Source organism: Aythya ferina, assembly GCF_964211825.1.
Source record: "Aythya ferina genome assembly, chromosome: 21".
NCBI classification, from domain to species: domain Eukaryota; kingdom Metazoa; phylum Chordata; class Aves; order Anseriformes; family Anatidae; genus Aythya; species Aythya ferina.
Genome location: NC_140319.1, coordinates 1,234,808 through 1,248,209, shown reverse-complemented (window position 1 = coordinate 1,248,209; position 13,402 = coordinate 1,234,808). Strand labels below are relative to the sequence as shown.

Genomic DNA, 13,402 nt, shown 5'->3' with positions numbered 1-13,402 from the left:
CTTGCGTTTGTCCTTCCCTCGCCATTGGCTTCTCCTCCCGCGGCACATGAAGGATCCTTCTGGCTTTAAACACCTCCGCTGTGTGCTGTGAGCCCGCCTGCTCCCTACAAGAGGTGGTTTTATGGGGGAGGCTCATCCGCAGACGGATTTTGGTGACGGTGAGCGACGGAGGCGCTGCCCGGTGCCAGCTTGCAGGCTCAGGACGGTTCCATGGGCCCTGGAGCTGCCCTCCCTTCGGTCCCCTTCTGCTGTCACCTCTCGGCAGGGTGCTGGCCGTGCCCTTCGCTGGCACCAGCACCTCGTGCTCAGGGCCCCGTTGGCCTTTCTCCGCCCGCGATGCTGCACTGGGGGCACAGAGTTCGGTGTTGGCAGAGCGCGGCGTGCTGGCTGCCCTCCTGGTTAGCGTCCTAACCCAGCGGTCATGAACGCAGCCACGTTCTGGGTTTGTGCACAAGAGCCCTCCTTACGAGCCTCAAGACAAGCCCTAGAGCTGTGTGCTGGCTTCCCTAACATCTCGCTGTTCCCGTCACCCCCTTCGATCAGCACACCTTTGTGTCCCAGCTGGCTGTCACAAACGAGCAGCTCTTGGTGCCTGCAGCACAGCTCCTACAGCACGGGTCAGGGCGGCAACCCCAGCGGGTTTTGGGTCTCGTCTCTGTGTCAAGTCCTTTTCTCCAGCTCTGAGAGGAACCAGGTGCTCCCTGTGGTGTCACAGTCGCTGTTTCACAGGCAGCGCACAGCCAGGGCTGGGTAAGGATGGAGCAGAGAGCTCGCTGGGTGCCTGACTCGGTGGTCAGCAGCTTTCACCACGGGCTTTGCGTGAGGAACCGAATGAGATTGTTTGCAGCGGGTGAAGGAACGTGCTGAGGTTCAGCAGGCAGGCACCACGGGAGCATCTCCTGAAGGCATCTGTGCCCGGTACCCTGCGTGCTGACAAAACCACGGCATCAGCGAGCTCCCGTGCAGCCAGCAGCGCGTCTGAGAGCTGCGGGCATCGATGGAAATCAAACCTTGGCTGCCGAGCCTACGCTAACACATGGCTTTTTCCAGCACATCCTTTTTTTGGCCTGAGAGGCAGTACCTCCGAGCTCATCCCCGGCTTGGATGAGCCGTGTCAGGGCTGCTCATCACTTCGTTTCTCAGCCAGGTGTGGTTTTATTTTAGAAAAAGAACAAAATCCTGACCGCGGGGAGCAAGCAGCTGATGGAGGCTGGCAGGAGATCGGGAGCAGAGTCACCCAGCACCGTTGGGTGGCTGCGCTCAGCTCGTAGCTGCGTGAGCAGTCCCTTCTCCCAGGTGCTTTGTACGTGGCATGGTGTTACCTGAACAGGATTTCTTGGACACAAGCAGGCTTTGGGGTGTGTGGGAGTGTAAATCCAGAAGCAGTGCTCCCAGGTTGTGTTTTCAGACTGACTTCTCATACATTCAAAGCTTGACTGGTTTTTAGGTGCCTTTTCCTGATGGCTGTCAATTTGCCTGAAATCTGTACAGGCGCTGGCTGATTCCCGTGGCTTTGGTAGGGCTGTGAGATGCCAGTGGAAGGGAAGGAGTGCTGTGTCATTTGTACGGGCTGTCCCCCAAATGATTAATTTAAGGACAGGGCAGAAGCTTGCAGGCAGTACTTGTAAACCGTCTTATGGCAGGAGGAGGTGGCCGTTCCCAGTAGCTGCTGGTCGGTGTCATCTAGCGGGCGGCTTCGCTGATGGATCCCTGCGAGCAGCTTTGGGTCGGTGCTGAAAGTCGTGTCCGGGCTGGGGGCATTGATCGGGGCAGCTGTGGTTTTGCCCTCGGGCAGTGTGTGCTCCAGCACGCCTCCTCTAAAATCTGCTGGGTTGTGAAGTCTCAGAGCCTTTTATTTGCTCGCTTTGAGATCGTTTTTCTTTTCTGGCTTGCGTCCGGATTTACCTTCATTTTGAATTTCATTGCGTGTTTGTTTTTTTGTGCTAGAAAAATTTCAGGTGAGGATAAATTTAACGAAGGGCTCGCAGGGATCCAGCAGAGGGAGTGCGTGGGCACAAAACGCCGCCGCTTCCCGAGCCCCCGGCATGTGGGGTGGTGTGGGGCGGGTGCATGGGTGCAGGAGCAGACGCAGCCCGCCCGCCTGATGGCTGCAGCAGCTTCCCAAACCGGCCAGCTCTGGGGTCAGCTTCCTGGGGCGGCCCCGTCTGTGTGCAGAGCCCCTGCTGGCGCCCAGGCCCGCTGCTGTTTGGCTGGGGCAGTGTTGGATGTGGGGGAGTGGACAGAAACCACGTCTGTAGGTGGCTGGGTCACCTCTGTCACCTCCGGGTGGACGTGGTTGGGTTTGGGGGCTGTCGGCCAGCAGCCCGCGGGTGAGCTCGAGCAGTACCCGGCAGGTACATGACAGCTGCTGTGCTCTCGGTGCTTCTCACGCCAGCTCTGTCCCCTTGCAGAGGTCTCAGCGGGTTTTGCACACCCGGAGCTGTTTCCAGGGCACTCACACCCCCAGGAGAAAGCCGTCAGATCCCCCTCGTTGTGGATGCGCCTGGTTTTTAGGACGCGGTTCCCAACATCACTTACTTAGCGGCTTTCTGCAGTGGCAGCTGGTCTCGGTGCTCGCACTGCCCGGTCTGGTTCGTGGTTTGTTAATATTTTATGAAGCTCTTAGGCCAGTTCTGATGCTTCTGGCTTCCTCCTGTTTGTTCCTTCAGCAAATCCCAAGGACCATTTTCCTTCGTACCCTCGCAGGGCGGTGCTGTCAAACCCTGCAGCTTCCTTTTGTTCTCAGGAGCCGTGGGCTAAGTGAGAAGCATGCGACACACGGGCTGCCCGGGCTAAAACCCAGAGCAAACCCCATCTTTGTCATTGCCAGTGCTTCAATTCTGTAGGAAAACCTGGCCTAGCAGGCTAGGCATGCAGCAGGAGGTTGGAAACCTGCGGGTGGAATTTAGGAACCCTTTATTTTCAGGGTTGGAGCTAAGTCCCATATGGAGGAAAAGACAATTTCCTGTTGAAAAGCAGCTCGGGGGAAAGGCTGTGCTTCAAAGAACCTGTAATTGCCTGCTCTGGGGGGTGGCAGGAAGGCTGGGTGCAGGTGTCCCCGCGGCCTCGCTCCTTCATCCTTCCACTGCAGCCATTTCAGGGCCGGTGCCCACACAGCAGCACAGGCAGGATATTGCTCATCGTTTTGTTTCCCTGAGGCTTTTTTTTGACTAAAATTTGTTTGGTTTTTGTTTATTTTTTTTTCCCTTGCTGAACGTGTCTGGCAAATGCTTTTCATGTGAGCTGGCTCTGACTGCTGCGAGTGTCCGAGGGCCTGAAGCGCCGCGCTATTAAGGTGCGTTTAGCTGGGTTTCCCAGGAAACGTGCTTCTGCTCACCGTATCCCTGCCCCAAATCACAAGCAAGTAACTGTGCTGATACCGTTTATCAGCTGAAGCAGTGCTGGAAAAGTTTCCACTCCTTCTTAGTCTTCCTTGCTTGCGTGCACACCCTTTGCTTCGCTCCCTGTGCTGCTGCCCTGGGAGTGCCGTGTGCTCGGTCTGACTGCCTTGGGGCTGGTGGCCGAGGGCAGCAAAAGGCAAGCTGGTGGGGAAGCTGCCACGGCTGCTCCAGAACCCTCGGAGCCTTTTTTGACCTGGGTAAGCAAAGAAGCCCAGGTGGTTTTGCTGCCCTGCCGTGCCGCGGGGCTGCTGCCAGGCAGGGGAAGCAGTTGCAAAGTATGAGGAAGAGTCTGGAGCAGGTTGGAGGCAGTTGCTGTCTCCCACCCCTAAATTAACTCTGTAACTGCGGATTGCCAAGAGCAATTAAACGTTCCGCAGTCCCCTTCTCCTTCCAGCCGGAGCAGCCACCAGCAGGGCTGGGTCCTTTAACACACCTTCATTTTTTTCCCAGGTGAGAGCACAGCTTCCACGGTTCTGTTTGGACAGCGAGCTTTTTGTGGCATGTGAAAATGAGCATTCCCGTATGAGTAATGCGCTGTGACTCAGTACTATTGCACGGCTGCTTGTTTTCATTCAAGAACTTTCCCTTAGAGGGTTTCTTTCCTAAAATCTGTTGACTTCATAAGACAGAAAAAAAAAAAAAAAGAAAGTCAAAAACTCCGCGGGTTCGGGCGCTTCTTCGACAGCTGAGCCAGTTCTGCAGGGAAGAGGAGGTAGCTCGGGATGGGAACCACCGATGCCACCCACGCCTGTGAGCTGGGGTCCTTGGGACCCGGAAAGGTGCCTGCAGGTAGGGAAACCTTCCTGTGCCGAGGGGGTTTGCGCGAGCAGCGTCCTTACACTGCAACCAGCCTCCGAGAGGTGCTTGCGCCTGGCAGGTTTTTGGTCTGCATTTAATGCTCCTCATCTGTTTGTTCCTCTGCAGTGGCTAATTACTTCAGCAGAACAAATAGCAGGTTCTTAAATATATTCAGGAGGGGAGGGAAGGAATATTGAAGGGCTCAGAGAGGAGGAAAAGAGTTATAAAATGTTTTGCCAACTGGCAGAGCAGCAGCTTTTAGGATCAGCCAGGCAGACGCGATCGGCACTGGCAGAGCTCTGTTCCCATTGTCCTTCAGCGTTCCTGTAGGTGGTATTTTAGGCTGTCGCGATTCTCCGTTGGTGAGGCTTTAGGCTAACTGTCAAACACTAAAACATTGCTGCTGCTGGGATCTAGAGGCTGTTCCCCTGGCCTGGGGGCTGTGAGGTACGAAACAGATGCTTTCGGGGTGCTCGTGTTAGCCCTCACAGTGATCGGTCCGAGCAGGACGGGGCTGCAGGATCTGTCCTGGCAAGTCGATCACATTGCACACGCTTCTTGATGAGCCCCAGCTGTGTAAATCCCTTCCCTGCAGCTCTCCAAGTGCTGGTGTTGCTCGGGTAGGAATTGTAGCTGGATACCAGCTGCAGCTCAGCGCAAACATCGCGCTCGGTCCGAACACCAAGTGCAGGACGGGATGCGAGCCGCGAGGGGAGCACAGAGAGCTCCACGCTGCTCTTCAGCTAGCTGCTAGAAACGCTGCCCTGGGATTTCCTCCTGCTGACTGATGGCTGTAGGAGCTGGCTCCTGCCTGCCTGGGGTGTTACAGCCCTTTTTGTTTAGGATGCTGGGCAGGGCTGGAGCACAGGGCTTCTGCCCTCGGTGTGCAAAGCAGACCTCGCCCTTCAGGGGTCGTTATTCCCAGCCCCCTGGTCCCCTGCCACGTGAGCAAGACCCACGGCCGTGGCACATCAAGCTTGAAGGGTTTTGGAGCCAGCTGCCTTTTGGGAGCTGAGCTTATTGATGATCTTTTCCATGAGAAAAATAACACAGTGTGGGTGTGAAAGCTTGGAGGGCAGTTATGTGTTGTGCAGGCACTTGAGGAATGAGGATCTAGCAGAGCAGATGCGTTTGTGTATTCATAATACTATAAAGTGGTCTGGTAGAGCAAGCTGTAATTAAATCCTGGATGGTCTGTGGTCATTTTTATTTCTTTTGGGGGAACGCAGAGGAATTTCCTCGCTCTCCTGAGCACAGGCTGCCATACAGCTGCCCTGCCAGCTCCCTATTCAGCCCGCTTCCTGCGATTTTCCAACAAGAGCTTCAGGACTGCATGTGTGTGTTTAATGAGCGTTACAAGTAAGATGTCTGGGAGAGATGTGCACAGCAGGAAGCTGTCTTGGGAAGCAAACTTAGGGACTGATTTTAATCTGTGCGGTATCATGCACCCTGCCTGCGGGAGCGAGGTGCTGCTTTCAGTTGGCTCAGCCCCATACGACCATTGGCATCGATGCACGTTTGTTATCCCAGGAGGGATAAAAGCCATCTCTGCAGGAGGCTTCTGGAAGAGGGTTTCGATCCAGGTCTGTTTCCTTACTTTCTCCCTTAAGGAAGCCTTCCACAGCCAGGCACCACCGTTAGACCTTGTCCTCCCTGAGGGCAGAGGACCAGGCAGAGCTCAGCGGGGCTTCTCCAGCCCCAGAGCTGCACGCGAGCGCCTGCAGGACCCGAGAGAGCCCCAGGAGCTCTTCCTGCTGCCCCTGCCTTTCCAAAAGTGGCCTCGGAGGTGCTGTCCTGCACCAGCTCCTTGCACGTGATGGCACCCTTAGCTTGTGTCTTCTCCCAGGTCACGTAGATGGGTCCGTGCGCTGTGGTTAACCAGTGTGCTGTAGCTCCTGAGCCTGCTCCCGAGGATCGAAATTGGGATGTAATAATTGTGCTCTTTCTAGCTGGGAAAAGTCCTCGTTAGGAGGGCGTTCGTTCTTGCGCTGCTCAGCTGTCGTCCTCCAGCAGGTTCTGGATGTTATGTGAGCAGTAAATAAAAGCTGTTGGGAAGCACACAGACGTGACCTTTGCATCCCAGCCCTAACAGCAGGTTTGTGCCAACCTGTCGAGCCGAGGCTTATGCTCAGCGCTGTCACCTCCAGGTGTCTCGTTGCACCGGCCCCGGGTGCGCTTCACTCGGCTTTCCTAGCACGCCGCACGCTTCTGGGGTGTGAAACACCTCCGTGCCACCTCTCCCGATGTGCTGCTCCATTCCCCCAAGCTGTGAGGCCGGCGCTGACCCTGTTTCCCCCGAGCTCCCCGGCTTGGGCACGACCCGAGCAGCCAGGGCTGCGGGCTGGGGAGCCTCCGGCTTCCTGCAGCACTGCCCGAGGTGGAAGGAGGCACATATGCTTCCTGCCTGGAGATGTTTTTGCTTGGAAAAGACCCAACCCGCTGCTTTTTAATTATTTTTTTCAGTGTGATTCTTTTTTTTTTTTTTTTTTAGTTTTCAATTTCTTAATCTTTGGGAGTTTGTGCGTTATCTGCTGTGTAACGCAGCCTGCTGACGCAGCAGCACTTATGTCAGCGCGTTTTGGTTTCAGGCTTTCTTTGTCATAACATTGACTCCAGGAAGGATTTCTGACACCGGAGAATTTGCAGAGCATCTGGTAGCGTGATAACTGGAAGTTTAATTTTGACTTGGTTTCTGCTGAAGATTGACAGCCCCCAGGATTTTCTGAAGCTGCTTCATCAGGGAAGCTGACAGGAGCGGCGGTGACGCTGCCTCGCGGGATTTCTCTGCCTGAGAATCGGTTGTCACGGCCAGCTCTGTGCTCGGCGCCTCCGGGCTGCTGCCACACGGCTCTGCTGCCGGAGCTGTGCCCTGGGTTTACCTGGGGAAGGGGCAGGCTGGGGGGGACAGTTTGCATCACTGGAAGTCCTCTACAGCAGCTGAGGTGTCAGGAGGCAGCCAGGTAACTCAACCTCCTCCTGCCTGTACCTGCCGTGGCACTAAGAGCTGGGTAAAGGCGAGGTGGCACAGCTCACAGCCAGCCTCCTGCGCGTTGTCTGAGCTGAATTTGGGCAATTTTGCCTCATTTCCCCTCGTGAGGAGCAGGTCTGCTCTCTGGGTTCGCTGTAGGTGGAATGTGTCCCGTAGCCTGGGGGCCACAGGCTGCAATGGGACGGGGATTTGGGGCCTTTTGGTCCTGCACTGGTGGGTGCTGGCGCTGGCTGCTGGCAGACAGGGGCTGGGCTCTGCTTTGCAGCAGCCGCCATGGGTTTGCTGACAGCCCGTGAGCCATGCCCGTAGCCAGGCTGGACGTGGCTGCTCGTTAAGGTGGATTTACTTTGGGATGGATTTCTGTCATCGGTGCTGAATGCTCCAGTCATCCAGAGCACGCAAGGCAATGATATCCCAGCCTGTCATCGGCAGTAAATCCTGTGTTGTTTTTTTCCTGACCTACCCCGAGCAGCCACTTGTAAGTCCCATAAAACAAAGAGGCAAACGAGGGGTGCTAAAGGAGAGCGGGATGGGGCCGTTCCCCCTCTTCCCACAGCAACGTGTGCTCCCTGGGAGTCCCAGCACCACACGGAGCAGACTCGCTGCCCAAACTGGTTCCTCAGGGGAGGAGCGGCTGCGAGCTGTCCCTCCTGTCCCGCCTGGCTCCCCGGGGATCCCGGTCCTGCCCCCAGCCCCGTGCCAGGGCCCGGCACCTCCTCACCCCACAGCTCGGCACTGCCAAACCACGGGCAGCTGCGGGGACACTGCCACCACCGCGTCCTGCCGGGGCCTGCAGCACGGTGGTGGCAGGGGGAGGCCGTGGGGAGCGGGACTGTCGCAGGCTCTCATTCCTGCGGTGGGTTTTCTTTCTTCCTTTTTGCTCTCCCCGGTGCTGTCCGCAGGCTGAGAGCGGTGAGAGATGAAGAAGTGGCCTGGGAAAACGCTCTGCGGCCAGAGAGCGGCGTGACGTGTTTGCTTTCCCAGCAGAGGCGAGCCTTGCCCCGCCGATGGTGGTGGTGGTGGTTAGTGTTTGTTTGGGGGAGGAAAGGTGCCGAACCTTCTGTCTGCACGCACCGGCAGCTTGGTCTCGAGCTCATTCCTAAACTGCGCGCCGCCCGCTTCAAAGCCCTGCAAAAACCACGGCCCTGACCCGGAGCTCGCTGGTGCAGGGCTCCGTGCAGACCTCTCGTGTAACGTGCGCGGCTTGCAGCTGCCTTCCTGGTGCTGGTGGGTTTTGCTCTTACCTCGGTGTTGTCTCTCTCCCCAAGCTGTGAAGTGGAATGCCATGGCCAGCTCCTCAGACAGTGAAGATGACAGTTTCATGGCCGTGGATCCCGAAGAAGCTGTGGTCGAAGGGACGATGGAGCAAGATGACGAGCCCCACGCTGAGCTGGAGGTGGAGGAGACCAGGCATAACAGATCGATGTTGGAGCTCCCCGAAGAGGTTTTGGAATATATCCTGTCCTTCCTCTCACCGTACCAGGAGCACAAAACTGCTGCCCTTGTCTGCAAACAGTGGTATCGACTAATCAAAGGTACAGATGGCTGTAGTGAGAATGCGTTTTTTTTAATTGTGGGGATGTGGCTTCATGTTCCAGCTGCTCTTTGCTTTGCTTTAGCCTTGCCTTTAGTTTCTCCCTTTTAACTCAGAAATCTGACTTCTGCAAAATGCCTGAAAAGCAGCTGAAGCCTCGCCTTGCTGCTGTGTTGCCGGTAACTCCAGTGCTGCAGAACGGAGCCCCTCAGCCAAGGCAGCTTCCTGCCATCAGGCTGGGTGTTCTCTTTTGAAATAGGAAAGAGCAAAACCCCAAAACCCCCACGACCGGGCTGCTCGCTTAGTACTGCTTCTGAACGCTGCCCGTACGCTGCTAACGAGTGGTGCTCCTGACCTTGCGTTCAGGCTTCCTCTCCAACACGCACAGCAGTGCCCCGCTCCCGGCATCCCATGTCTAATGGGGCTGTAATTGTGCTTTGTTTGCATCTTGCTCAATAATTACATTCCCAAAGCCTGTGCTTTTGGTTGGGAACAAAACCGTGCCCGGTTCTTACAGCTCTGCCGAAGATAAGTGGCAAAGCGTAAACTGCATCTACATTAATAGAGATCTGCATATGCAGATTTCCTGAAAGAGTAGCCCTGAGATACAGATACTTCGCTTTGCCTCTGCGCAGCATTAATTCTGAAGCCTTATGGGGATATTTTAATGCTAGATATATGTGATACGACAGAGCCCTGCTTGTAGCCTTGCGCAAACCCTGCCTGCCTCTTGGCTTCCAGTGCTTCTGCAGACAGCGGCGACTTCTGGTACATCAGGCTGTTGGACACATGAGGTCTGTTTGCAGGCTTCATAAAAACAGGCGCTGGGAGAGACAGCCCCGGTTAAATCTGTAGGAAATGAGGCAGGCTGCTGCGCTTGGGTGACTTGTTTCTTCTGGGAAACGCAGAGCAGGTGTCAGGTGAGAAGGGCCGCGCTTTCTGCCTTTGGCGCTGCGTAGGGCTGGGCAGGTGTGTGGGGTGATGTCTCACTTGTGGACTTCCTTGCACATGTGAGGCATTGCTGAGATTCCAGGGATTCTCTGCCTTGCCCGGAGTTTAACAGGCTGGAGGTTGAACCAAAATGCAGCTCCTTCAGAAGTAAGCATTGCACAATTACTTTTTGGCATAATTTTGGGCCCACGAACACGCAGTGCTCCGGTCCTGCCGGCCCAGCGGTCTGCACCTCTGCTGAAAGGTTTTCAAGTGCCCATGGCCTTGAGTTGCTGCTTTCTCACACGTGCTTGTTCCTGAAGCAGCCTTAAGAGATGCAAAGGATGCAGCTGGAGTGAGCAAGCAGCCGGTGATTCACCCCAACAGAGACTGTGGGAAACGTCCTGGAGTGTAGGGGAGGGAAGAGCAGCCCAAGGCGCCCCGTGACATCGGCGTGAGTCTGGGTGGCGAGAGGTGCTGGGCAGCCACATCATCTTTGTGGTGGTTACAGTGCAAAGGGAGCGTAATCACCAACGTGTGCTCTGCGGAGCAGAGGTTACTCAAGGTAAATGCTTGATTTCTTTGCTACTGGTCAATTTTTCCTGTTTGTCAGGATACATCTGCTCCAAAATCCTACAGTTCAGGTTACGTTTCCCGTGTGTCTCTTGGGGACCAGCTGCTTGAAGACCCAGGGTTTCATTTTTTAAAGCTTCCTGCTGTGTATCCCTGAGTCTGATTTCTTGCCGGGGGTGTTCCTGGCACAGGGCTTACGGTCAGCAAACTGTCGGGGAAAAATCCCAGCAGGTTCTGGCACCTTGAGTGCAATTGCTGCCATAGCCAGGGCTGCCAGCGAGGACAGGCACAGCGAGGCTTACACCAGCCTGGGGGCTGGATGCTGGCGTTGGAGGTTCTGTTAGCACCCAAGTGCTAGAGGTAAACGGTGTTCAGCTAACCCAGGATCTGCTCTGCACGCTTTCTTTCTCAAAACTGATGTTTTGCTGCAGAAGCGTGACGGGCTGCATCCTCTCCCCGCGGCTCTGTGCTTTGAGGCAGCAGGGCTTGTGGGCGCAAGGCGGAGCAGGTGCTGGGGCCACAGAGCATCTGCTGAGCTGCTGCAGTCACAAGGCTTCACCAGCCCCTTTTCTTCCCACGGCAAGCAGGCTCTGGCCCTTCTCTGCACAAGCAGACACACGCGCTCCGTGCACAGGATTAACTGTGGCTCTGCTGCTGGCCTGCACCACAGGAGCTGGAGCCACCTCCCGTAGGACAGGTCAATGCCCTGGCAGGCTACGAAGGAATATTTTCACCTGACACGTGCTGCCTTGTGTCACTGGCTTCCCCTCTCATAGTTACTGTAGATTACTGTCCAGTAGCTGCAGGCATTCTCTTAAAAGTTCATTATTATGTGCTGTTTGTCCTCAGTGCTCCTTTAAGGCCTGTGTGCTCCTCTGGCAGAAAGGTGCGCTTACATGCAGCATTAATTGGGGTGTGATTAGCCTTGTGTTGCAGCAGAGTGGGCCAAAACCCCCCCTCTGCGAAGACATGTCCCTAATACATGGGATTTGTGCTTAAATACGTGTTTACAGTGACCTGAAGAGTGCTGTGTGTAGTTCCATGCTGAAACAGTCCTGCTGGCACCTTGGCTTCCCACTGCCTGGCTGCGGCCAGGTGCTGGGCTGTTGGGATGCCAGGTTCGGCCTCTTCTCTCTAGAGAGCTTCCTTGGCAGCAGGTGATGTTTCTGCTGTGCTGACTGCGGGCTCCCTGCCTCCAGCTGAGCCTTCGCTGGTTGTTACTGCTCGTGGCAGAGCACCTCGGTCCAGGAGAGTTGTGTGTTAGCAGCTGCCTCCTGGCAGCGGGGCAGAACCGCAGCCTCACACACACCTATCCCAAAGGCTTGGCTTTACCAAGCACAGCTGACAAATAGCAAAGGTGTGGTGAGTATGTGGAGTGAATGTTGATTTCTGCGTTTGCAGAGTCTGTGTTCTTTATTCTTTTGACTCCCCTGAATATCCACCAGCGTATTTATAGCCCAAATACAGGGGTTGTTCTGTAATTGCTATCGTGCTGCTACTCACCGCACACCACCGAGTGATAATTTGTCATTTGCTTTGGCTTCTCCAAGCTCGCTGCTTCCTACAAGGGCTGTCAGGCGGCGTATACACACGCTGCTTTATATAGGTGTGTTATGTGCTGGCTTTGGATGCACTTGTGCAACTGTGCAGACACTGTCTGTTCTTAACATGCCTCAAATTCTGCTGACGTCTCGTCTTTTCCCTAGGTGTGGCCCATCAGTGTTATCACGGCTTTATCAAAGCGGTGCAAGAAGGAAATATTCAGTGGGAGAGTCGCACTTACCCCTACCCAGGAACCCCCATCACTCAACGCTTCTCGCACAGTAAGTAGCTGCCCAGAAGGGCTCCGCTCGCCCCTCGTCAGCTCGGAGTTACCGTGGGAAGCTGTAAGGAGGTGTTTGCATTGTGTCATTCGGGGCGGAGTGGTGGCGCACGTGCCTGTTGCTGCAGCAGAGCCTTATCTGCCCGGTGTAACGCGGCAGCTCTGCCAACACAAGCACTTTACACAAGAATAGGGATTCAGGAGCTGTTTGTTGTCCTGGGCTAGAAAGAGGAAATGTTAATGGAGTTAGGAAAAAAAATCCCACCCTGTTTTTTGCAAATCTTACATGCAGACTTTACACAGCTCCCCTTCAAGTCTGAGCCCTGTCCCCTTCAAGAGAAACCTCCAGTCCAGTGGCTGTTGTAGCCGGTGAGTTTGCCGACCCGCTGCACGTAGGGATGTACGCTGGCCGTTTTACGCAGCACATCGTCTCTTACGCCTGTGAGCAACAGCCTGGAGGAGGCTGAGCGTGGTGTGCTTCAAAACAAAACAAAGGGCTGCAGATGAGAGGGACTGAGGCAAGCATGCTTGTCGTGGGTGTGATTTGCTGATAGAAGTCAGCAGTTCAGTTGACAACATTGCTTAATTTATGGCTGAATTTTTGCCCTGCTTCCAAGTTTCTGGAACAGGGAACGGGTTCCCGTTGAGGGAGAGCTACTTAAATAAAACTTATTTGTGGTGCAGTGGCTGTGCCAGGCACCATGTTGAAATATGACAAAAATTCAGTCCTTGTGGCTTTGTCGCTGGGTCAGACCTCTATGGGAGACGGCTCTTCCGGGGAGCAAACTTTGCGTTCACAAAGGTAAATAAACATGATGTAAGCGGTGCAATTCCAAGAGCAAGCAGTCATAAAATTTTCATATTCCCGAGTAATAATTTATGGAACAACCAACGCACAGAATGTGCAGCCCAAAAAAAGCCTAGGGGATGTTCTGGTGGCAGCATTCTGCTCAAGGATTTCAGTGTCCTCCTCAAACTTCAAAAAGGCACCACGTTTCATCACTCGTTTTGAAGTAGCGATGTTAACAAAGTGCTTCCCGATGATGTGCAGATTCACGGGTGTTTTCCCTCAGTTAGCTGGTGGTGGCGTCCGTCCTAACTGGCCTGTTCCTGAGGGGGTGTCTCACCTGCACCATTTCCACCCCAGTGCCTTGGAACAGCTTCCTCGTGCCTGGCGAGCTGTAAGGCTAGCAAAGAATCACCCAAAGAAGGCCCAAATATTATGCCAAGGACTCGCTGCATGTGCTTTTGTTTTTTCTGCTGCCCAACAGGGGCTTCCTCTTGCCACTTGCTGCAGCCTGAGTTGTTTCACCAAAGCCACAGCTCTCAGAGCCTCTGATCTCCGTCAGCCTCAG

General features: G+C 55.0%; 1 protein-coding gene across 2 annotated transcripts in view; it reads left to right on the top strand.

The window, feature by feature from the left end:
• The window catches only part of FBXO42 (F-box protein 42), a 48,921-nt gene that overhangs the window by 3,846 nt on the left and 31,673 nt on the right, over positions 1–13,402 (top strand). The window contains exons 1-3 of one of the 2 annotated variants that reach the window (XM_084494810.1): positions 4,166–4,190; positions 8,457–8,723; positions 11,932–12,048. In XM_084494810.1, coding sequence (XP_084350936.1) covers positions 8,474–8,723; positions 11,932–12,048 — 367 coding nt within the window. In that variant the 5' untranslated portion in view covers positions 4,166–4,190; positions 8,457–8,473. Of the gene's footprint in view, positions 1–4,165; positions 4,191–8,456; positions 8,724–11,931; positions 12,049–13,402 lie in introns of those variants that run through there. The other variant, XM_084494811.1, reaches the window with a different exon arrangement.